The following is a 27,039-nucleotide window of genomic DNA, read 5'->3' as shown; positions in this document are numbered from 1 at the left end:
ATTTATGTATCTACCATCTTTATTAAAAAAAAATTAGAGGTGTATTAAATTAGGATTATGTTAGATTTTAAAAAAATTATTGAATTTGACGGAATTGAAGTTTTCCTAAGATTTCCACAAATTCAACTAGAATTTTATATAGAGTTTTATGGAATTAGTGAGACTTTTGTTTTGTAGATTTTGATTAAATTTGATGAAATTATAATGATTTTTATATATCCAATCAAAATTAATTTCAGGACTTAATTAAACAAATTAAAAGATTTTTGAGCATAATTGAAAAATTAAAAAACAATGAGGGACCAAAAGGCAAAATACGTCATCTCTTCAAAATCTTTTTTTTTTTTTGGTTAAAACCTTACCGCCGCCTATAGTAAAAGCCCTGCAATAGCCAACGTCACCGGCTACCGGAGCTCACGCAAGGAGGCAGCGCATATCAAGACAAGCTAGATGCAAGGCCCACCGCCCGTGGCTCACTAAGCTTGGTAGTCTGACCACAACAATGGCAGACTATATTTCTTCGGTTCTTTGACTATTTCAAAGTTTTTCCACTTTTTTTTATTTGATTAAATCACTATTTAATTGAAATCAACCTATAAAAATCCTAGAAAATAATCAAATTAATTCTAAAAAATTTGCAGCAGTATTAATATTAATTTTTTGTCAAAATATCAAATTGTCAGCATATGGATTAATTCGAAATTAATCTAATAATTAATACATTGTTTTACACCTTAAAGGTAGGGATGGAAGCGGTACACATATTTTAGGGTACCTGTTCTATTCCGATCCATTTAAAGAAGAAATGGATAATTATAAATATGTTTAAAATGGATATAGATAGTGAAATTACTACCTATAATGTATGGGTAGTGAAATTACTACCCATAACGGATATAGGTAGGGTATGGGTATAGATCTTTGGATATTTGCTACTCGTTAATTGCTATATTAAACGGGTTCAGTAGTGGGTACCCGCGGATACCCAACATTATTAGTAAAAGATGTATTTTAAATAAGTTCAAATTTGGATAGTTTAATATTTGCAGGACCCTACTCGTTTAAGAGGTACTTTAAATGAGTTTTGGATGGATATAGATAGTAAAAATTTAAATGGGTTCGAATACGGGTACTTAAAATGAGTATCCAAACAGGTTTAGAACGGATACGAGTAGTAAAATTTAAATTTTAAACGGATACATATATAAGTAGTTTAAAATTCGCCGGTATCAACGCCGCATTCATCCGCATTAATGGGGTGTAGCAGATTAAGACTTTATTAGATTTTAAAAGATTTTTGAAATCTTTAGATTGGATTATGAATTTGTGAATGAGTATTTTATTCATACCTAGCACTTTAAAATCTAATAAAATCAATAATTTTATAAAATCCCTCCACATCAGTAATTTTTTTAGTACCATAAAAAAAGAGATGATTTGGGAAGATGCAAATGATTTTAGAAGGTTTTTAATTTTACTCAGCGAGTTAGCGAGTTTTTGACAAAAATAATGCCCCTCAAAAACTATTTCTCAATCTAATATATGTCCTAGCATGGAGAGAGAGTGTCGCACTAAAATCACCAACTCAATTGGTGATTTCAGTGCAATAAGAAAAGTAACTCATACTAACAAGCAGTTGGCAAAAAGTAATTATATGAATAAAGAATAATTTTTATTTTGTATTGAGACTGCCAATTCAACTGGTGGTTTCAATACAAAATAAAAATTTTAAATTGTCAAATTGTCTTTTCACTAAAACACACAAACCATTTGATGATTTTAGTACAACTATGAGATGTGACCGCTAGTCAGCAAAAAGTATACGCGAGAATATTATTTTCTTAAGAGTTTATTAGGTTAACTAATGGTTTCAATAAATATTTTGAGTAAATAAATTTTTTTTATTGAAACCATTAGTTAACCTGGCAGACTCTTAACAAAACACTATTCTCGCATGTACTTTTAGCTGACTAATGGTTCCATCTCATAGTTGTACCAAAAACACCAAATGGATTGTTTTTTTGGGAAAAACAAAATTTGACAACTTATAATTTTTATTTTGTATTGAAACCGCCAGTTGAATTAGTGGTCTCAATACAAAATAAAAATTATTGTTTATTCATATAATTATTTTTTGCTGATTACTTGCCAGTACAAGTTACTTTTTCTATTGCACCGATGGTTTTAGTGCAACGCTCTCTCATAGATTGGTAAATAGTTTTAATTTGATATTAGATTGGGAAATAGTTTTTTAAGGAGCATTATTTTTGTCAAAAACCCCCGAGTTAGCTCGGTTAATTTACAACCTCTACACATAGATATCCTTAAAACAATCGTTTCTAGTATTGTCAACCAAAAAAAAAATTTCTAGCAAAATTATTTTTCCTTTTATAAGAAAAGTAAGATAACTATTATGTCTAGTGACAAGCAAAATTCGCAAGTGTACCAAAATTGCAACAAATAATAAAAAATGAGTAAGTATTGTTCCCACGAGAATTGTATACTAAGTACTAAAATTGTGTTAGCCTACTATTATTTAAACGACAATAAGAAGAATATATTCTAAGAATTTAAATCAAAGGAAATAAAAGAGAACAAAAAGAAATCAAGCAAGAATATTTGATGAAAAGAAATCAATGACTAAAAGCTATTAGAGATTTTGACTTCACTTAATTCTATCTAATTTTTTATTAGTTTGATAATCAATTTTAATTGTTCAAGTAGAGGAAACAACCCTAAAATCACTAACAAGCTCTCTCGATGTATTGTTAGCTATTTTAACTCGGTCTAATTACTTATCTTCCAATAGTATAATCAAACATGAATTAAATAATTAAGAATTTATGGCTTGCTTATGAATTCATAACCTAAGATCATTAACTTATGAAAACCCCCGTGAATAAAACCATATAGCTTCCGCATCAAGTTATGATTCTCATATAATATATTACCTTTTTCATATCACAAACCCTTCTCCTGATAGTGATTAATGAAATAAATCAATCTAGAGGAGAAATTCTGCCTAGAAGTATTAAGTTAAATAATAAATTATATCATGAATAAGGAAAAATAAATCTAATATTATAAATTGAAATTGAAATTAAGCTACATCAAATTCCTAGTATATGAATTTAGTTCGATATAGTAAATAAATTAAACCGAAATAGGCTTGTAAATATTCTCATAATCAACATGAATATTGAAAATAAAATAAGAAGAAATTTTAGAAATAAAAATTAGTCGACAATTGGCTTGTAGCGCTTCCTTGAATCTTAATCTCTAACTTGATTGCTTGAAGTTTGTAAAGAGAAACGATGTAGAGAAAAGAATATGGAATAATGGATATGATGTGAATCGAATGACCCAATTAGTATAGAGAATTCTCTTTATATAGACTTCGTGTGGCTTCTTTGAGTCTAATTAAGAAAACCACCTAAGTTGTTGAGGAAGAAATAGAATTATAATAGAAAATAATTAAGTCTTGTATTTCTTCCAAATTATGAGTCCAAGTTAATCGATTAGGATAGAACTCCAATTAGGTAGTAGCTTTACGGTACCCACTCTTTCTTATTTGATATTTGACAAATTCCTTGTTGGGATTATAATTGATCCCGAGTAGATCCCGTGGAAAAATACTCTAATAATTATGTATTGGATATTGACGATCGAATCCACCAGAAATAATAACCATAGTAAAAAATTAAATAATTACCGTAAATGCCAGATGAAAAATAAGGATACCGAGATTTACGTGGTTCACCCTTCAACTGTTATGTGCTACTTTCATGGGACAAAAACTCCGAATAATTCTTCTACTAAAAATAGTAGGTACAAAAGAGATTACAAAAATAGTGGTACTCTAAGTGTTTCCCAAAAACACCCAAAAATTATAATCCTCATTATTTTCTCTCTTTCCCAATTTTAGGAACCCTTTCCTAAAATTCTATACACTCTATGTATTTCTATTCTTTTGTTTTTGTACATTAGTTTAGCGAAAACCTTCTCCTTTTATGCGTTAATCAACGCATCCACCGACTGCACGCAATTAGTGCATCCAACTGTGCGCAGCCTTCTTTGAACAAGAAAAAAAACGTGATTCTTTTTTTTTTCTTTCTTCAAACTTGTGTGGGTCCCACATGTCGGAGGGACCCCACAACAATTCTCCCCCTCCCGACTACATGGCGGGACTCTTCATTCCTGCCGCTTTGACATACAGTTCGAACTTCTCCTTCGGAACGACCTTTGTCAATATATCTGTAGCATTTCTGTCTATGTGGATTTTTCGCAACTGGAACTGCTTCTCTTTAATGGCAAGTCTAAGCCAATGATATCTTACATCAATATGCTTCGTTCATGCATGATACATAATATTTTTGCTCAAGTCTAACGCACTTTGACTATCACAATAAACTATATATACTTCCTGCTGCACACCCAATTCTTGAAAGAATCGCTTTAACCAAAGCATTTCCTTTCCTGCTTCCGTTGCTGCAACGTACTCTGCTTCAGTCGTTGATAAAGAAACACATTTCTATAATCTTGACTGCCATGAAATAGCTCCCCCTGAGAATGTAAATAGGTATCCCGATATAGATTTTCTTTCACAAGATCACTGGCCATATCTGCATCTGTGTAACTAACAAGTGCAGCCTTTTTACCTCCAAAAGTTAAACATAACTTTGAAGTTCCTCTCAGGTATTTGAAGATCCACTTCACTACTTTCCAATGTGTCTTCTGGGGATTTGACAGAAATCGGCTCACAACACCAACTGCATGAGCGATATCTGGTCTCGTACACACCATTGCGTACATCAAACTTCCGACTGCTGAAGAATATGGAACATTTGACATATCTCCTTTTTTCTTTCTCTGTTGATGGGTAGGATTTCTTACTCAACTTGAAGTCAGCGGCAAGCGGGGTGCTAACTGGTTTAGCATTCTTCATATTGAACCTCTCTAGAACTCATTCAATATATTTTTTCTGCGATAACCATAACCTGCAGGACTTTCTGTCTCAGATAATCTCCATTTCGAGAATTCGCCTTGCCGATCCCAAATCCTTCATGTCAAATGCTTTTGACAAATCACTTTTTAACCTGCTAATCATGTGTGCATCTGGTCCAACGATTAGCATATCATAAACATATAAGAGAAGGATGATAAATTTACCATCAAGGAATTTCTGGACATATACACAAGGATCTGCATCGGTCCTTTTGTATCCTTGATTTACTATGAAAGAATCAAACTTTTTATACCATTGTCGAGGCGCCTGTTTCAACCCATACAAGCTCTTCTTCAAGCGACAAACCATGTCCTCTTTTCCCTTGACCTTGAAACCTTCTGGTTGTTCCATATAAATTTCTTCCTCTAGATCCCCATGCAAGAATGCGGTCTTAACATCAAGCTGCTCCAACTTAAGATTCAAACTGGCTACTAGACCTAGCACAACTCGAATAGAACTCATTTTCACAACTGGTGAAAAAATCTCATCAAAGTCAATACCTTTCTTTTGAGTAAAGCCTTTGACAACCAATCGAGCTTTGTATCTTTCTTCAGTTTGTACACCCATTTGTTCTTGAGTGTTCTCTTCCCTTTTGGAAGTTTCACCAGCTCATACGTGTCATTCTTTTTCAAAGAATTCATCTCTTCTTGCATGGCCTTTGTCCAGCAATCTCTATCTTTGCAAGATTGCACATCTTGGAAGCTCTCTGGCTCCCCCTCATCAGTAATCAAAATGTAATCAGAACTAGGGTACCTTGTAGATGGTTGGAGTTCTCTGGTTGACCTTCTTAACTGAGGTTCAACTCCTTCCGATGGAATGGGGTTCTCTGGCTCCCCCTGCTCAACACCCTCTGCATCACTATTATCATCTACAATTGTCTCTTGATCCCCCACGACTGGCTCTTCTTCTTCTTCTCGTTCTAATTCTGGCATTCCTCCTCCTGTGGCATCATCTGTAGGAATGCTTCCTGGTGCAATATCAACAACACCATTACTTGTGGATTCTTCACAAGTTGTATCTGCCACGATCTCATTCTTGTGGAATACTACGTCTCAGCTCCGGACAACTTTCTTTTTCACTGGGTCCCATAACCTATAGCCAAACTCTTCGTCTCCATAACCGACAAAAGTGCAAGGAACTGACTTGTCATCAAGCTTTGATCTCTGCTCCTTTGGAACATGCATAAATGCCTTGCAGCCAAATACCCTCAGGTGAGAGTATGAAATATTTCTACATGTCCAGACCTTCTCCGGGATATCAAAATCCAAAGGTGCTGAAGGTAGTCAGTTGATTAGGTAGACAGCAGTATTGACAGCTTCTCCCCAAAATGGTTTAGGTAAGTTGGCCATTTTGTGTAACATCCCTTCCTGGTCCACCCGTTAACCCGAATGAACCGAACCGAGACGCTACAAACTGGTTGACTTTATGGCCTGTCATGCTGATATAATAATGGATACAGACTCTTATATCATGCTGATGCTGTTTATATTAATAATGTACTTAATATTTACAAGATATGATACTAGTTTGCAAAATGAAATGGGCCCAACTGTGTGCCCTGTACATGCCATGAAAGGATAGACAAAAGATACACATCAAAATGAGTAGCTACCCTGAAGACTGAGTCTTCTACAGATGAACTACAGCAGTTGTAAGCCGACTCTCTACGGTCCAGTCTCAAAACCTGCGAGTTAAACAGGTAACTCGCTGAGCAAATAAAGTTCAGTGGATATCTCAACATAGAAAGAAACAATTAAGCACATACATGTGTAGAAAGAACCATGTGAACACATATGGCACATATAAGCACACATATCATAATACTTTCATTTTACCTTGATGATCTTTCTTACTGTTTATTATACTGGATGATTCATGCAATGTTATGTCAAGATATCTGTATGGCTCCATAAGGTTATAGTGAAACCGAAGTGATAAGAAAAACTGTATGAAAATGGATGAAACTGTATGCTTGGCTGCTATGGCCCATATATAATCATATCCACTCAACGGCCTGTAGCCGGAGTACCAAACTGTATGGGGTGCAGATCTGCTATCCTATGTCGCGACATAGCCTTATCTACATGGTTTCTACCTAACCTCAATGGAGCATAATGTTGGTATGTCAATAGTATAACACAACAGCATATTAATGGTTTCATAACTTCATAAATCATAATGTTTACTTGGTTTCACATCATTTGCATGCTTGCATGTTGTTTTGATACATGTTCTAATGTTGTCTTTTTGTTTTAAAATGATTGGAGGCATACAAGTTGAGCAAAGGAATACAATTGCATAGAAAATGAAGTCCAAAAGAGCATAAAAACACAAGTCGCGAGCGCGCAAAGCACACATGAGAGTCAGAGAGCTTACAGGCACAATTCGCGAGCGCGCAAATGAAATTCGCGAGCGCGCGACGTGTTTTTCAGCCTGCGCAGTCTGTACTCTTTTAGTCATATCTCTCAATATATAACTCCGATTTGGGTGATTCAAAAACCCATGTAAAGCTAACACATAGAGGAACAAATAACTATTTTATGACACTTCCTAATTCCATCATTAAATAGGGTCAAAATCAAGGTGAAGTCACTGGTTCTTTTTCCAGCAAAACCTGTTTCAGCATAACTCAATATCTACTTCATTTGTTCAGTTCATCCCATGTTTTCTCACCATTTCCAGTCCTCTCACTCAACATTAGGCAAGATATTGTCTCATTATCAACACACCACACAAGTTCTCATGCAAAGAAAATGGTAAATGCCAAGAGATATCAAACCTTCACTCCAAAAAGCTTGAGCTCTTCTTTAGCTTCCTCTTTCTACAATCTTTGAACTCACTTCTCTTGGAGAAAATTGAGGTTGCCGTAATGCTTAACTACCATGAAAATGGATGGAGAAAGGAAGGGAAAGGAAGGAGATGAAGAAGATGAAGATAAAGATGAAAATGGGAAAGTGAAATGATTAGCACGGGTAGGCCATCAAAATATCAAGGGATTTTATGTGAAACTTCCTAAATGGTACCTCAATTGTCAACAGGTTACAACTTAATACCCAAGCTTGATCTTTTAGTGCAAGTAAATCATAACCCTTATACTTTGATCTTTTTCTCTCATTCAAGTAAGTCCACTTATAATCTCATTCTACCCCAACCGGGTTTGGTTCGGCCCGACTCAACTCGACTCTATGAACTGACTCGACTCAATAGGATGTCACAGTTCTCTCCTCCTTAAAAAAAAACTTTGTCCCGAAGTTTACCTGTTGTGAATAAATGCAGATACTGTTGTCGCATGGTGTCTTCAGATTCCCAAGTTGCTTCTTCTGTCTTATGATTCCTCCAAAGAACTTTTACCAATGCTATTTTCTTATTCCGCAATTCTTTCATTTCTCTGGCTAAGATCTGAACTGGTTCTTCTTCATAAGTGAGATCTGGCTGAATTTCAATCTCTTCTGCTGATAACACATGTGATGGGTCTGATCTGTATCTCCTTAACATTGATACATGAAAGACATTATGAATCCGATCTAAGGTTGAAGGTAATGCTAGGCGATAGGCTAATGGTCCTATACGTTCAATAATCTCGTATGGACCAATGAACCTAGGGCTAAGCTTACCCTTTCGTCCAAACCTTAGGATCTTTTTCCATGGTGAAACTTTCAGAAATACTTTATCACCGACCGAGTACTCAATATCCTTTCTCTTTAAATCAGCATAGGACTTCTGTCGATCACTTGCTTCTTTCAGCCGTTTTCTGATGATTTCCACTTTCTCTTCTATTTCTCTAACCAAATCTGGACCCAAAATCTTCTTCTCACTAAGTTCTGTCCAACACACAGGTGTCCTGCATTGTCTACCATACAATGCTTCATATGGTGCCATCTTAATGCTCGATTGGTAGCTGTTGTTGTAGGCAAATTCCATGAGAGGTACATATTTGTCCCAACTGCCTTCAAATTCTATAACACATGATCTCATCATGTCTTCCAGGATCTGAATGACTCTCTCTGATTGGCCATCTGTTTGAGGATGAAATGCAGTGCTGAAATGCAATTTCGTTCCTAATGCTTCCTGCAGTTTACCCCAAAACTTCGATGTAAACCTTGGATCACGATTAGATATAATGGATGATGGAACTCCATGTAGTCGAACTATTTCTCTAACATAAATTTCTGCTAACTTGTCCAGAGAATAGTCCATCCTGACTGGTAGAAAGTGTGCAGATTTGGTTAATCTGTCTACAATTACCCATACTGCATCATGCTTCTGCTGCGTCTGAGGTAATCCAGTAACAAAATCCATCGTGATCTGATCCCATTTCCACGTTGGCACTGTTATTGGATGAAGCAACCCAGCTGGCAGTTGATGTTCTGCTTTTACTTGTTGACATGTTAAACATCTTGTTACAACATTTCCGATATCTTTCTTCATGCCCGGCCACCAATAGCCTTTCTTCAAATCCTGATACATCTTGGTACTACCTGGATGCATTGTGTATGGACTGTTATGAGCTTCAAATCTTTTGTCTAAGCTCCCCTGTCTGTGGTACAACAACTCTGTCTTCATAGAATAAGACTCCACTGTTATCCAATCTGAATTTCCCACCATGATCTTCTTGTACTTGTTTCACCCATAGTGCTGTTTGTGCATCTTTCTTCTGTGCTTCTGCAACTTCCTGAACCCAAGATGGCTGTACTTGCATCTGTGCTAGAATAACTCCCTACTGTTGCAACTCCATGCTAATTGTCATTGCTCTCAAAGCAAACAATGATTTCCGGCTAAGGGCATCAGCTACCACATTAGCTTTGCCTAGATGGTAATTAATGACATAATCATAATTAGCCAGAATCTGCATCCACTTTCGTTGTCTTGAATTCAAGTCCTTCTGTGTCGGTAAATACTTTAAACTCTGATGATCTGTGTAAATGTGACACTTTTCACCATACAGATAATGCCGTCATACTTTGAATGCTAGAACAATGGCTGCCAGTTCTAAATCATGGGTTGGATAATTCAATTCATGTGGCTTCAATTGTCTGGAGACAAAAGCTACCACTTTTCTGTCTTGCATGAGTACACATCCTAACCCAATATGAGAGGCATCACTGTAAATCTCAAAGTCTTTACCTGACACTGGCTGGGTCAACACTGGTGCTTCAGTCAACTTTTTCTTCAAAGTGTCAAAACTCTGCTGACATCTATCATCCCATTGGAATACAACAGTTTTCTTCAATAATCTTGTTAAAGGTGATACAATGATGGAAAATCCCTTTACAAACCTTCTGTAATAACCGGCTAAACCCAGAAAAGTTCGAAATTCTGTGACATTTCTGGGTGGTCTCCAATCAACAATAGCTTCAATCTTCTTAGGATCCACTCTGATACCCTCCGATGACACCACATGTCCTAAGAAAGAAACTTCTTCCAACCAAAACTCACACTTACTGAGCTTGGCATACAGCTGTTTATCCCTCAGTGTCTGAAGTACAATCCGCAAATGTATATCATGTTCAACCCTATCTCTGGAGTAGACCAAAATGTCATCTATAAACACCACCACGAACTGATCCAGATATGAATGAAACACGTGGTTCATGAGATCCATGAAAACCGCTGGTGCATTTGTGAGACCGAATGGCATTACTAAAAATTCATAGTGACCATATCGGGTCCTGAATGCAGTCTTAGCGATATCTTCTTCCTTTATACGCAACTGATGATATCCCGACCTAAGGTCGATCTTAGAAAACATACCTGCACCCTTTAGCTGATCAAACAAATCATCAATTCGAGGCAATGGATACTTATTCTTGATTGTCAGTTTGTTCAGTTGTCTGTAGTCAATGCACAATCTGAGTGATCCATCTTTCTTCTTTACAAATAATACCGGTGCTCCCCAAGGTGATACACTGGGTCTGATAAAGCCTTTATCCAATAACTCCTGCAACTGAATCTTTAACTCTTTTAGCTCTGCTGGTGCCATTCTGTAAGGTGCAATTGATACTAGTGCTGCTCCAGGATAGACATCTATGGTAAACTCCACTTCCCTCCTTGGTGGTAACCCTGGTAACTCTTCTGGAAATACGTCTGGATAATCACACACTGTTGGTATGTCTTGCACTTTTGACTTTTCTTTCTCTGCTTGTAATGCACATACCAAGTATGCTTCACAACCCTTCTGAATTAATCTCTTTGCTGCCATGGCTGATATCACATTACCCAGAAAATCTCGCCGCTTCCCGACTACTATAATCTCTTCCCCTGCTGTTGTATATAATGTCACCCTTTTCTGTGCACAATCAACTATAGCCTGATGTTTGGATAGCCAATCCATGCCCAGAATAACATCAAATTCTCTAAATGGTAACTCCATAAGGTCTCCTAGAAACTCCTTTCCATGTATAACAACTGGACATCCTTTGACCACTGTATGGGTTTTTACTACATCTCCTAATGGATTAGTAACCAACATACCTTGACTCACATGTGTAACTACTAACCCTTTTACCCAAGGTTTAGGTACGCTAATGTATGAATGAGATGATCCAGGATCAATTAAAGCATAAACTGTATGATCACATAAAGAAAACTCACCAACTATTACATCTGGAGCTTCCTCATCTTCCCTGGCTCGCATAGCATAGACCCTGGCTAGACCTCTAGTATCGGGTCTGTCCACAGTCTTTGATTGCTGTCTCTGCCCTCCGGAGCTCTCACCTCTACCTCTGCCTGCTATGAACTATGTAGGAACTTTTGCCCTCTTCGGACAATCCTTCTTCTGATGGTCTGATGCTCCGCATAGCCAGCATTTGCCAGTCACCAGCCAACAATCTCCACCATGTCGTCTGCCACAATGCTCACAAGGTGGCAAAGTATAACCAGCTGACTCTGTACCTCTACTGGTGCCTCTACCAGTTCCTCTGCCTGAACCTCGACTACCACCGGCAGAACTAGCCACAACTGATACCGCTGGCGCGTTAGCACCCCTAGCTGAGCCTTGGCTAAAAGAAGGCCTAGAACCCGCTGAAATACTAGCACCTCTGAATCTCTTGCTCTCCGACTGATATGTACTAGGTGCACTCTGAGTCTGGTCTCTCTTTTGCTGAGATCGCTGGCGTCTGGTACGCTGACTGGCCTGAATTCGCTCTATCTCCTGAGCTGCCTCTACCAAAGCTGAGAACTCTCTGAATCTGGAAGCTACCACTCCCATTTGAATCTCATCGTTCAGGCCTTCCTGAAACTTTTTACACCTCTCGGCCTCTGTAGCCACTATCCGCTTACCATACCTGCTGAGTCTGGTGAATTCTCTTTCATATTCTGCAACTGACATTCTGTTCTGTCTAAGGTATAAGAATTCTTTCCTTCTAGCATCAAGGTAAGCCTCTATGATGAACTTTTTCTTGAATTCATCCAAAAAGAATTGCCAAGTACGCTGCTCTGTTGATACTCGCTGCTGAACAGTATTCCACCATGTGTATGCTTCATCTATTAGCAATGATGTGGCACAAATCAACTTGTCCTCTGGTATACACTGTAATTGTTCCAGGACTCTCGATGTCCCATCTAACCAATACTCAGCTATTTCTGGACTATCATCCTTGTTAGCGCTGAATTCTTTCGCACCATATTTTCAAAGCTTCTCCAGTGGGGGCTTTCTTTCTCTTTCTACTACTATTGGTGCTTGAGGTATCACCCCTGCAATCTGTCGAAAAGTATCTGCAAGTTGCTTTAACAGCACCTCTTGACCTGGTGCTATTGGAGCCTCACCCTCCACTGCTCTGGCTTGACCTAGTGCTACTGGAGCCTCACCTTCCACTGCTCTGGAGGCGTGTGACTCGCTCTCACCTTCCTGTGACATCCTCCTAAAAAAACAACAACTGCTTAGTTCATCAGGGTAGTCATGGCATGTACACTATACTGACTTATGCATGCAAGCCCGGGGAAACTAAACCTAGGGCTCTGATACCAAAATTTGTAACATCCCTTCCCGGTCCACCCGTTAACCCGAATGAACCGAACCGAGACGCTACAAACTGATTGACTTTATGGCCTGTCATGCTGATATAATAATGGATACAGACTCTTATATCATGCTGATGTTGTTTATATTAATAATGTACTTAATATTTACAAGACATGATACTAGTTTGCAAAATGAAATGGGCCCAACTGTGTGCCCTATATATGCCATGAAAGGATAGACAAAAGATACACATCAAAATGAGTAGCTACCCTGAAGACTGAGTCTTCTACAGATGAACTGCAGCAGTTGTAAGCCGACTCTCTACGGTCCAGTCTCAAAACCTGCGAGTTAAACAGGTAACTCGCTGAGCAAATAAAGCTCAGTGGATATCTCAACATAGAAAGAAACAATTAAGCACATACATGTGTAGAAAGAACCATGTGAACACATATGGCACATATAAGCACACATATCATAATACTTTCATTTTACCTTGATGATCTTTCTTACTGTTTATTATACTGGATGATTCATGCAATGTTATGTCAAGATATCTGTATGGCTCCATAAGGTTATAGTGAAACCGAAGTGATAAGAAAAACTGTATGAAAATGGATGAAACTGTATGCTTGGCTGCTATGGCCCATATATAATCATATCCACTCAACGGCCTGTAGCCGGAGTACCAAACTGTATGGGGTGCAGATCTGCTATCCTATGTCGCGACATAGCCTTATCTACATGGTTTCTACCTAACCTCAATGGAGCATAATGTTGGTATGTCAATAGTATAACACAACAGCATATTAATGGTTTCATAACTTCATAAATCATAATGTTTACTTGGTTTCACATCATTTGCATGCTTGCATGTTGTTTTGATACATGTTCTAATGTTGTCTTTTTGTTTTAAAATGATTGGAGGCATACAAGTTGAGCAAAGGAATACAATTGCATAGAAAATGAAGTCCAAAAGAGCATAAAAACACAAGTCGTGAGCGCGCAAAGCACACATGAGAGTCAGAGAGTTTACAGGCACAATTCGCGAGCGCGCAAATGAAATTCGCGAGCGCGCGACGTGTTTTCCAGCCTGCGCAATCTGTACTCTTTTGGTCATATCTCTCAATATATAACTTCGATTTGGGTGATTCAAAAACCCATGTAAAGCTAACACATAGAGGAACAAATAACTCTTCTATGACACTTCATAATTACATCATTAAATAGGGTCAAAATCAAGGTGAAGTCACTGGTTCTTTTTCCAGCAAAACCTGTTTCAGCATAACTCAATATCTACTTCATTTGTTCAGTTCATCCCATGTTTTCTCACCATTTCCAGTCCTCTCACTCAACATTAAGCAAGATATTGTCTCATTATCAACAAACCACACAAGTTCTCATGCAAAGAAAATGGTAAATGCCAAGAGATATCAAACCTTCACTCCAAAAAGCTTGAGCTCTTCTTTAGCTTCCTCTTTCTACAATCTTTGAACTCACTTCTCTTGGAGAAAATTGAGGTTGCCTTAATGCTTAACTACCATGAAAATGGATGGAGAAAGGAAGGGAAAGGAAGGAGATGAAGAAGATGAAGATAAAGATGAAAATGGGAAAGTGAAATGATTAGCACGGGTAGGCCATCAAAATATCAAGGGATTTTATGTGAAACTTCCTAAATGGTACCTCAATTGTCAACAGGTTACAACTTAATACCCAAGCTTGATCTTTTAGTGCAAGTAAATCCTAACCCTTATACTTTGATCTTTTTCTCTCATTCAAGTAAGTCCACTTATAATCCCATTCTACCCCAACCGGGTTTGGTTCGGCCCGACTCAACTTGACTCTATGAACTGACTCGACTCAGTAGGATGTCACATTTTGAGCATGGATCTGACTCTTTCAATAATGGTGCGATTCATCCGTTCAGCAACGCCGTTGTGTTGAGGCGTACCAGGAACTGTCTTTTCATGCCTGATACCGTGCTGACTATAATAATCTCTAAACTCCTTAGAGATATACTCACCACGATTATCCATGCGCAAACAGTTCAATGCCATTCCAGTCTCTCTTTCCACCATCGCATGACATTGCTGAAAGTGCTTGAATACTTGGTCTTTTGTGCGCAAAAAATATATCCATGTTTTTCGTGAGAAATTATCAATGAAGGTAAGAAAATACCTACTTCCTCCAAGTGATTCTACCTCCATGGGACCACATACGCCAGAGTGTACCAACTCCAACTTGTTGTCTCTCCTTCTAGAGCTTTTCAAAAATGAGACACAATGTTGAATGATCACAAGGGTTTATTTTACCTTTGGCTAATGGTATGAGGGACTTCTTTGCCAACATATTCAACCCTTTCTCACTAACGTGCGCCAGCCACCTATGCCACAAATTTGGTGAAGCATCATCTGCAACTGTATTCAGTTGTCTCGCACATATTTTTGCGTGCGTCTTATACAATGAGCAACATAATTTTCCTCTCGTCATCACCAAAGACCCTTTGGTGAGTTTCCCATGACCGTTAACTGTATGATGGTGATAGTCTTCCTTGTCCAGTACACTCACAGACAATAGGTTCAACAGAAGATCGGGAATATGTCTCACATTTTTTAGTGTTAATATGCACTTGACACTTGTCTTTATGCAGATATCACTGATTCCCACCACTTGCGAGACACTATTATTTTCCATTTTAATAGTGCCAAACATCTCCTGCTTTATAAGTGGAAAAAATATTCCCTTTTTGGAACACAGTGGTATGAAGCACCAGAGTCTACTATCCACTCGGTATCTGCATCTCCAACATGATAGCAATCTGCATCATGAGTGACTAAAGTCACCTCACCATCTTCTCCTGAGACTGTCGTAGATGTATTTTTGTCATTCTCCTGTCTTCGGTTTGCATTATCCTGTTTCAGTAAACGACAATTTCTTTTGAGATGACCCTCCTTACTGCAATGGTAACAATTTCTCATCTCTTTGGACTTGGATCTACCACCTAACTTTACATGCCTTCAACCTCTACTCTTGCTCCAGCCCCTGTTCTTTGTGACAAGGGCTTGTGAACTGGTACTAACAATGTCTCTTCTTCATAGTTCTTCATTAAGTAGTCTATTCTTTACCATAGACATTGTTACCACACCATTTGGAGCTGAGTTACTCAATGATACCACAAGAGTATTCCAACAGTAGCCTTTTCCTTGAGCATTCATAGCCTCGTACATATTCTCTAATTTCTTCCAGAGAACTTGGGGATCTTTTTCATTTCTCACGTGGTTGTACAGGCTAGCATCTATCTATTGGCGTATTGTACCCAATGTCTGCTTTTTTAATTTCTCCCACTGTCTTTCTTCATTTCTTCTGGCTTTGCACTGTCACCTTTAATTGGATCGTACAGATCTTTGCAATTGATGTAGTCCTCCATTCTAGATTTCCACATTGAGTAATTCGAATCCGTCAATTTGATCATTACCCCATCGTTAGCCATGTCGAATTCTGTATCTGACAAAATTTTACTATTCACGTGAATAGTGAATTTGTAGAAACTGACAGAATTTACCAACCAAATGCTCTGATACCAGTAATTACGTATTGGATATTGACGATCGAATCCACCAGAAATAATAACCACGATAAAAAAATTAAATAATTACCGTAAATGCCAGATGAAAAATAAGGACACCGATATTTACGTGGTTCACCCTTCAACTGTTATGGGCTACGTCCACGGGACAAAAACTCAGAATAATTCTTCTATTAAAAATAGTAGGTATAAAAGAGATTACAAAAATAGTGGTACTCTAAGTGTTTCCCAAAAACACCAAAATTTATAATCCCCACTATTCTCTCTCTTTCCTAATTTTAGGAACCCTTTTTCTAAAATTCTATACACTCTATGTATTTCTATTCTTTTGTTTTTGTACATTAGTTTAGCGAAAACCAGATGCGTTAATCAACGCATCCACCGACTGCGCGCAATTAGCACATCCAACTGCGCGCAGCCTTCTTTGAACTTAAAAAAAAACGTGATTCTTTTTCCTTTCTTTTTTCAAACTTGTGTGGGTCCCACGTGTCGGAGGGACCCCACAACAATTCATTTCTAACTAACTCCTTACAAAAACCTTCCAAAATAAGATCAAATAATAAAGGAAGTAAAAATAATAATTAAATAAAAACATAAATAAAACTAAATAAAAATAATTAAAGTAATTAAAAACAATAAAAATCTTAATAAAAACTATATTAAAAATACTATAAAAATAAGACCTATTATCTAGCATTAGATTGAAAATTATTAATTAAAAGAAATATATATATATATATAGTAGAATGGGTTTGATTTTCGAAAATTACTTGTTGATTAAAATTTAACTTTTGACATCGATATTTGAAACATAATTATCAAATATATAGGCCAAGTCTGGGAAAACTTTTAAATTATCAGTTTTTGATTTATATTACAGGTATCGCATTATGCCTATAAAGGAGAAACGCTCCTACTGAGAATCAAACAGTCACGTCTTGCAGTAAGGGACGCCATTTCTTTGTATTCAAATTATTTTGTTTTAACAACATTTCAATTTATAATTTTTCACCCTTTGATTAACTGTCTTGATAAAGACCAATTGCCAAATTGGGACGCTTAAAGGCGGTTGATTCCTTAAAAAAAAAAGGCGGTTGAGTCAAGTTCAAGCTTTTATCCACCAAGAAATGGCTGACTCGCCCCAACATCCAGCCAGAGCAAAGAATGGTAGCTAGCTTAGCTATAGATCTCCATATCTTTGACTTGAGGATAATTAAATATAACATAACATTTGGATCAAGGTTAAGCATTCTAAGTATATTGAAAGAAAAGGGTCCTGCTTTTGAATTCCTTTTCTCATAAAAGTAGTAGCAGGTTTGACTTTTTGGGTCCTATTTTGGTTATTATAGCCTAATGATGGACTTGTGTGGCGTTAACAGCAGCAATAGCTGGTGGAGAAACCAAGCTACCTTGAGGACTCTGTACTTGCTCTTCTTGGGTCAGCTGGTTTCTTTTTCACTTGCACTCGCCAGCTTCAATTCTTCTCTAGTCGCGGATCTTGGTAAACATTGACAAACACAAACCCCTTTAAACATTTCTGATTTTATATTGATATTTAGTTCAACCTTTTTTCGTTTTTATATTTTTATTTTATGTTATATATGTTCCTGTGGTTTTTTCTAGGTGTTGATGCACCCATTACTCAGGGCATCTTCAATTACTTTGCTTTGGCTGTGGTTTATGGGAGTTTTTTGCTTTACAGACGCCAAAAATTAAGGGTATTTATTCTGTTCCTTTTTTTTTCTTTTTAAATTTGCTCTCGCGGGGTTTGAGAATATTGACATATCATGTTTTCTGGGGTTTTGTAGCTTTCTTGGTACTGGTATCTGCTGCTAGGATTTGTTGATGTTCAAGGCAATTATCTTGGTAAGTAATGCTTCAAGATTTGAGGGGCTAATTAGCTTTATTTAACATTTCTTTTCTAAGCCATGGATTGGGTTGTATTGGATGCAAAATGTACAAGAACTATTGCAAATTTGATTTTGGGAAATTTCTGATCTGTAAAATGATTTGGGTTTCGTTTGGCATTGGTATGTGAATTGCTGTTGAAAAAAATACTATGTAGAAAATATAGAATAGGGGTCAATAAGCATGTTTTTATGGTGATTTGTTATGTTGTAATTATAAAAACTTTAAAGCTCCAAAACAGATAATCTCAGACATGTATTTTGAAATTTGTGTAGAAATATTTCTAGCATTTGTTGTGAATAACTTGCAAACTGTTAATAACACTTGCACACCAAGAAAATATGAAGTTTGAAATATATTTCCCAATGTCCAATTGACATTTATCACTATTTGATATCTTTGGATTTCAAGAACCATATTAACTTCTTGATGCTTTGATGCAGTTAATAAGGCATACCAATTTTCATCAATTACTAGTGTAACATTATTGGATTGCTTCACAGTAGCATGGGCCATAGTTCTTACCTGGTTCTTCCTTGGCACTCGCTACTCGATATGGCAGTTATTTGGTGCAGTCATATGTGTTTTGGGCCTTGGTTTGGTTCTTCTCTCTGATGCTGGGGTGGGTGGCGGAGGTGACTGTTCTTTTCTTGTCTTAGAATTACTATCAACTTTTTTATAGTCGTATTATAGTTTCTAAGTCCACAAACATTACATATTAGTAATATGTTTCAGGTGGTTCAAAGCCTCTTTGGGGTGATTCACTTGTTATTGGTGGGACAATTTTCTTTGCCTTTAGTAATGTTGGTGAGGTAGGTGATCAATCCTATTCAACTCTGTCTATGCAAATCTGATGCTCAAATTTTCAAGACAAATTTTTACATCTATAAGATTTTCACCATTGTTATTAGTATTTCAACCTTCTAGAGTTTCTTAACTTGTAATTTCTCTCTTCAATGCAGGAATTTTGTGTTAAGAAGAAAGACCGAGTTGAAGTTGTGGCGATGATTGGTTTTTATGGATTTCTAGTGAGTGTACTTGAGTTGTATCCTTTTCAGGGGCAACAAATACTATTCTCCTCTTTCGGTAATTATATCATAATGATTTGCTTAAGTTCCATAACCTTTTTATAGATCTATATTAGAGGTGAAGAGTCTTGAATCAGTCGAATGGTCTGCAGATATTGTAAGTGATACTATTCTTATATAATCTTTCTCATGGCTTTCTATCAGTGCTGAGAAATTCAAATATGATTTGGTTACTTTATGTAACTGATAATTTATGTTTTCTACTCTTTACTTTCAGATAATAGCTATCGCAGGGTATAATGTGTCACTATTTTTGTTCTATACCCTTGCTCCTTATGTTCTAAAGGTAAATATCTATTCTTGTTTTGCCAAATTGTTAATCGCTTTTCTAATTGGAAAAATTACTGATTTCCCTTTGATGCCCTGCAAATATCCTATGCAAGGCAGAACTAGTTATAACATTGAGTGACATAAAGAAAGACTATAATTTGTGTCTAAATTTTTTATTTTAGTTTTACGTTGTAGTTCTGCAAGTAGAAAAATGGATCCATCTATAGTTAGACATTTTCATGATTACTCTCTAATGAAAGTATTTTGCACATGCATGTACAGATGGGTGGAACCACAATGTTCAATCTCTCTATCCTCACGTCTGATATGTGGGCAGTTGTTTTTCGCATCTTCTTCTATCACCAGCAGGTAGTACATTTTGTTTGGCATTTTGGTTGATTGTTTTTTTCCAATGAGCAGATTTAAGCTTCCGCTAGAAAAAAAAACAAAACACCTTAATTAGAAGCATGGCTTGAGTGCTTTTTCAATTTTTAAGTTCAAGTGGTAAGGCACACTTAAGTTTACCAGATTCGATCGTTAAAAAAACACTTATGGAGTATGACAACCATCAAAGAGGAAAAAATTATGGGAATACAACAACAGAACAAAAATTAAGTCTTAATCCCAAAATAGTTGGGGAAAAACCCTAACAGTTGCACTGACCAAATTTTGGGTTCAATTGCAGGTTGACTGGCTATACTTTCTTGCTTTTGCACTTGTAGCAGTTGGACTGATAATTTATTCAACAACGTATGCTTCAATTCTTGTGATGTTATATCTCCTTTTGAAGAAGATTTGAATAAAAAGAATTTGTCCATTCTTTATTTTTTACTAAAGAAATGATTGGTTTCTTTAACAGTGACAAGAATGAAGCTCCTACACCTACTCTAGAAGATGGAAACTCCAATGGACAGTATCAAGTTCTTATTGATGACAATGCAGCAACAGGAAATGAGTCTTTACTTTCTTGAAAATCGGATCAGTTTTCATTACTTCTGATATGCTTGGACCCTCTAATCTGCGTTGTTGTCCTTTTTCTTTTTTTCCCTGGAGTTAAAATCGAGACCGGACCATATCTAACTCTAATGAATTAGATTCCATCCTCTAATAATGAAAAATTCAACTGATTTTCTTTCTAAAAATAAGTGTAGAAAATATAAAACAGTCAATATATTACTGAATACTTGAGCTATCAAGTAAAGAACACTCTCTCTGCAACCAAACAAGCGCACAGTTTCGAGGAGATAAAAAAGATATCGCCGTTGCCGGGGATCGAACCCGGGTTACCCGCGTGACAGGCGGGAATACTTACCACTATACTACAACGACCTGACTGGTTGCTAGCAGAAATTTTATTGTAACATAAATTATTAACTGTAACAAAAAAGTCAACGTTCCTGAAGGGATAAAAAGAAGTCGCCGTTGCGGGATCGAATGTGAGTCACTCGCCTGAGAGGCAGGAATCAGACACTGCCACAGTTTTGAAATCGAACCGGTTTTAATTCCTTAACGGTTCTAAAACCGACGGTTTCAGTAAGTTTTCCGGTGAACAACATAATTGTAAAATAAGAAAGTACAGAATATTTTTCTTCAAAATTTAAAATTTAAAATTTTGTGAAATAATTTCTGAAAAAAATATAATAAAAAATATAAAAATGATTGAATTTAATTTATTTTTTTTAAAAAGTCTTTAAATAAATTTATTTTTTGTTTAAAAAAGTTGGAACTTAATTTAAAAAAAAAAAAAAGCAGGACTTTACGTATCCTTTTGGGGTTTAGAGAAATAAAAACCGACGTAGTTCTTACTTACCTTGTACCAATTTCATCCCTTTACCTTAGTTGCTTTTCCACCACAGGTTGATGTTCCCGTTGAGGATCCATTGTAAAGATCATAAACATCTTCATTGTTTTATATTCTATTGTGCTCTTAGATCGGCTTTACTCTAATCATCCACGCATGTTTTTGCTTCTAGTGAATCAGGTGTCATATGAGATCGTGTTTTATCAAGTATATTTCCTCCTTAACTAAAAGCTTATTCAACAGTAACAGTGGAGACCGGAGCTGCTAAAACTTATTTTATAATTAGTGAAATGGCTAGGAATGTATTGGCATGACGACTCCACCAATCTAGAATTGGAAATTTATTGTCTGCAAAACTAGCACCAAACTCAAAAAAAGTGGTAAGATAATTATCAAATTCGAAAAAAGAATCGGATTCCCTGAGTCTTTTTTATCTTTGTAGTAATATACGTTCAACAACACCAACACTTATCCTTTCAGTTGAGAATGATTGATTATTAAATTGAGAAAAATTAGAAGTAGATGAACTAGAACATTCAACAAATTCAGTATATAATTTTATAATATTTTGTCTAACTTTATGCAATACTACATTTATATTAACACTATCTTATATATCAAGATTTAATATTTCATAATAAAGAGTCAAATATTCAGATAAAATTTCAAATTTACATCTAGAATAAAATACATAAGCAACAAGAAAAATGGGTGGTATATTTTTAAAATAAGATAACCATTTTTTTTATTGATAAAACACAATTTTGTAATAAAATATCATTTTCAAATTCTTGAAGTGCACTAACAATATTAATGCATATAGGTAAAAATAAATAAGATGTGAGATAATAAACCATACTAAATTTATACGTAGCATCATTAAAAATTTTTAAAATATCCAAAAGTTTTGCACAAATCTCCCAATTTTGTGGATATAAATTAATTTTTTCAATATTGTTAGTAACAAAAATACACAATAATTCTTTATATGAAAAAGACTCGTTTAATAATTCATATGTTGAATTCGAACGAGTTAGGACATCCCTTAAAAAATATTTTGGTCTTTTTTTTATTTTTCTTACAAAATTTAGCCCAACTTTTTTATCACTCGGGGATGTCCCCATAAATATGATATAGCTTTTCTAATTGGAGAAATAAAATATTCAAGAACTTTTAAATCATCTTGTACACATAAATTTAAAACATGGCATGCACATCTAATATGAAAAAATTTTCCACCAATATTTGGTCAACAAATTGATTTAAGTTCAATAATTGATTTAGTGTTGGGGTAAACATTATCAAATGAAATTAAAAAAATTTTTTTGGTTAATTTATATTCATCTAAAATTGAAACAATTATTCTATAAATATTATTTGCACTATATTTATCCTCAAAAGCACGACATGCGATAATTCTTTTTCGAATTTTCCAATCATCATCAATCCAATAACATGTAATACCCATATAAGAATGTATTTATCAATGATCACTCCAAATATCATAACAAATTAAAATACGAATTATCATTTCAGAAAATAAAAGTTAAACTCTTTTTTTCCTTTTTTATATAAAGAAATAATAGTTTGTTTTATAATATTTCTTAGCACTCTTTTAGCAAAAGGATTTAAAGCTTTTTGACAATATTGATTAAAATCTATTTTTTCACCAAAGCTAAAAGATAAATGTTCCATAGAAATAATTCTAGCTAATTCTTCTTTTTGTTGTTTTTCAGAATATTGAAATAAAAAATGTTAGAAGATGCGCACCTGGAAATTTGTGTTTGAGACAGATCAACTCCTATTTTTGTTGGATGTTTTGCCTCCAATGCTTCCAAAATGATCCATAACCACCCGCTTGTTTGAATTTATAAGATTTTCCACAATAATTACAAATTACATCGAACATTTTATCCCCTTTGAATTTCTTCGTGAAATGAATAACGAATATGTCGGAACTTTATCTTGCTCTTCGAAAAACTTGTGTACCTTACTCTTGCTCTTGCTCTTCCTCTTGTTGTAGTTGCTCATCATTAAATTCAGATTCTTGAGTTGAAATTTCCAAATTTTCATTTGGATATCCCTCAAGATTATATTGGTCAAGAGTGAAATCAAAGATGTCGTTTGTAGGGATAAATGAATATTGTGTTTCTCCAATCTTTCCCTTGCCCTTAGCGAAACTTGAGTTTCCTCTACTTGCCATCATAGGAAAATAATATGTAATTTAGAAAATTGAATAAAAAAATTTAGAGAGAATAATTAGAGATTGAAATTTGAAGAAATTAATTCACAATAATTTGGACAAATAATTGGAGATTGGACTTTAAAGAAATTATCTTGCAATATTTTGGACAATAATTTATGAATGAAAATCAGAGAGATTGTAGAGTAGAGAAGAATAATATAGAGTAGAGAGAGTAGAGATAATTTTGTATGAGGGGATTGCAAATGGAATGAGGTATTTATAATTAATCCAAAAAATTAGTTTTTCACAAATGCTCTGGAAACTAGCCGTTATGTAGCCGTTTATAGTTGTTAGGAAGGGTAATTTGGGGATTTCATAAAAATTAAAAAAAAAACAAAAAAGCTGCTGGAATCGGCTAGAACCGCCGGTTCTAGCCGTTTCAAACGGAATTCAAATATTCTTGGAACCGTCAGTTTGAATCGGCTGGAAAAACCGGCGATTCCAGATGATTCCAGCTAGTTCGTGGAACCATCGGTTCACAATTCCAAAAATGGTGGAACCCAAATCGAACCATAGGCCACCGGTTCCAGTTCCAGTTCGAGTTTCGGTTCCCACCGATTTCGGTTCCAGGAACTGTAACTTGGCCATCCCTAGCAGAATACACAACTATACTACAAACGTTTAAAAATTGAATTGTTTCTGTAAATGAATTGGCGCTTACTACTAGGTGAGGTGTCACATGTCCAGTGTGAATATTGTCAATTGAGGGTATTAGGGGTATGCACGGGACCGCGAGAATTTCGATACGTTTTCGAAAATTATCATGAATTTTTCATTCCCAAAAAACTCGATATTAATTTGATAGTCCGATCTTAAAAGTATTTATGAGATGGGACTGGTTCTTTGATTAAAATTGATCCAAGTTTTGTCCTAACCTAAAAATCTAGAATTTTGGTCCCATTTTTTCTTTAAAATTCTAGTTGTCTTTTTATATGAAATTTCAAATTATGCCCCTAAAAATCATTTCATCCTTTTTTACTTTAATTTTTTATGATACCAATTACTACTAAAGTAATAATAATATACATTTTCTAAATATAAAATAAATCAAGTAATTAAACATAATTTTCAACATTGATTTTTCCTCTGATATTCCACAGTATATGTTCAGTAAATCTTTTTTAATTAACTTTTTCTATTAAACAAAAAATGAAAAGATTAATTAATACAAGAGAAAATATTAACTTCAATTAATCTGATTATTGGATTATTGGTTATGCTTGATGCTATCATTATTTATTTTTCAAATGATATTCAAGATTAAATTACGTAGTATTGAATTTAAATCAACTTAAAGACAAGAGTGACAAAAACAATGACGAATTAAAATTCATAAAATACATATAAAATTAAATTGTATATAATTTTTGCATTATTTTATTTTATTATATTTAACACTTTTATTAACTAAAAAATAATTACTTAAAAATCTTCTAGTATAACTTTGGTGGTAGATAATCAATGATTAAATTAATCATTTGATTTATTATTATTTTTTTTAAACTCAAACTTATATAATTAATTTTGTTTGATTGTAAATTGATGAATGTAGTAATTTTTTCATCTTTTTTTGATGAAAATTAATTTAGTAAAATGGAAAATCCCAATTGATTTCCGACCTGACCCATTCCATCATGTCCCACAGACCCGAATTTCCATCATGTTCCAAAAAATGAGACAAGATGAGAAGAGACTACATATCTATTAGGACACCCTTTTTTACGCCCCGATATTTTGGGAGGGATTGAAAATTAAGAATTTTCATCCCAATTCGACCCATGCACACCGCTAGAGTGTATATTTGGTAGGAGTTAACGAAATGTATTTTTATATTTAAAACTAGCCATCAGCCCATGCGATGTACAAGTTGTGAAATATTGCTTTTGATAAAAAATTTAGGAAGGATCTTAGGTTTTTTTTTTTTTTTTTGTCATTTAAATAATCCTTTTAAGTAATTTGATTGAACTACGAAAGGTGAAATCTAATTTGTGCATATTTTAAATTTACGAAAAATTTTTATTTTAAATTTGATTGACATATAAGATGAATTTGAGAATTTTAAATGCAATAAAATTTATAATACTTTTAATGCAATGCAAGTTATAAAACATGAGTTCTATATTTGAAATCTTATAATCTAAACCAAGAATTAAAACAAACATGATAGGAAGAAAAAGAAACTAAAGTAAAGGTAAATATAAAGCATAAAGTAATAAACGATGATTCTAAACAATAAAACCTTTATATTGAAAAGGAAAGATTATAGAAATTTCTTGACTGAAGATTGCCTTTTTAAACCCTTACTATTGATTTTGATGTCTCTAATACAATCGCCCAAGATTTTATTTAATATCACTATTTTAATTGTAGCAATTATTTAACATAATGCATATGCAAAACAATTAAAAAATTAATTAAATTAAAAATATAAAAAAATAATGTCAAGTTAGATGTCAAGCATCACTTTAATTATCTAATTTTATGTCATGTCAGCTTCCATACCTCTGTTTTTATATATTTATATAGATAGATGAAGATATAAATTAATAAATAAATATAGATAGGTTGAAAGAAAATAATTGAAAATAAAACGTTAATGAAGAAAGGAGGTCATTACATTGTTATGGTCTTCACAAAAAGAGAATTATCAATCCTCAGAGCATGTGCATGATATTTTTCTTATTTAACCAATTAAAAAATAATAATAAATTATTTATGAGAGTTATGTTACTATATTAGTATCATATGCAATACACCAGCAGGATACATCACTCTGCATATACTATAGCATAATACAATACTCATTTTTTAAGAGTATTGTGAAGTGCTCAAGTGGGATGAATGTAAGACAAATAGTCTAATGTTGATATAATTTTTCGAAGAGCCACTAAATAATTATAAGATGCACCACATTTTTTATTTAACTAATTAAAAAATAGCAATAAAATATTTATTAGAGTAATATTACTATATTGGTATCATAGTTGATGCATAACAGAATACAGATTATTCAAAACACTCACTTCTGAAGCGCTCAAGTGGAATGAATGCAAGACAAAACAGTATCGATGTTGATATAATTTTTTTTGGGAGAGCCACTAAATAATTTTAAGAGTCATATCCCAAAAATTAATAGTTAAAGTTGAAAACTCAAATCTATATAACCTTCAACTTTCCAT

At 34.8% G+C, this 27,039-nt stretch overlaps 1 protein-coding gene and 1 non-coding gene across 2 annotated transcripts; one reads left to right on the top strand and one right to left on the bottom strand.

The window, feature by feature from the left end:
- The first annotated feature begins 17,593 nt into the window (after nt 1-17,593).
- LOC105629480 (uncharacterized) lies at nt 17,594-21,018 on the top strand. Its single transcript, XM_089717874.1, has 11 exons — nt 17,594-18,049; nt 18,172-18,266; nt 18,357-18,414; nt 18,900-19,091; nt 19,192-19,268; nt 19,419-19,501; nt 19,590-19,641; nt 19,762-19,830; nt 20,097-20,183; nt 20,500-20,564; nt 20,674-21,018. Exons 1-11 carry the CDS (start codon nt 17,902-17,904, stop codon nt 20,783-20,785), a joined length of 1,038 nt encoding a protein of 345 aa, XP_089574000.1. The 5' UTR covers nt 17,594-17,901; the 3' UTR covers nt 20,786-21,018.
- Nucleotides 21,019-21,071: 53 nt separating this feature from the next.
- On the bottom strand, nt 21,072-21,143 carry TRNAD-GUC (transfer RNA aspartic acid (anticodon GUC)). Its single transcript has one exon. It is a non-coding gene; the product is annotated as a tRNA-Asp (tRNA).
- Nucleotides 21,144-27,039: the final 5,896 nt, after the last annotated feature.

The sequence above is a fragment of the Jatropha curcas genome, chromosome 2 (genome assembly GCF_041381405.1).
Source record: "Jatropha curcas cultivar XTBG-Jc1 chromosome 2, XTBG_Jcur_1.0, whole genome shotgun sequence".
Classification (NCBI taxonomy): Eukaryota; Viridiplantae; Streptophyta; class Magnoliopsida; order Malpighiales; family Euphorbiaceae; genus Jatropha; species Jatropha curcas.
Note: the sequence above shows the minus strand (reverse complement) of the source record. Positions and strands in the feature narration are given on the sequence as shown.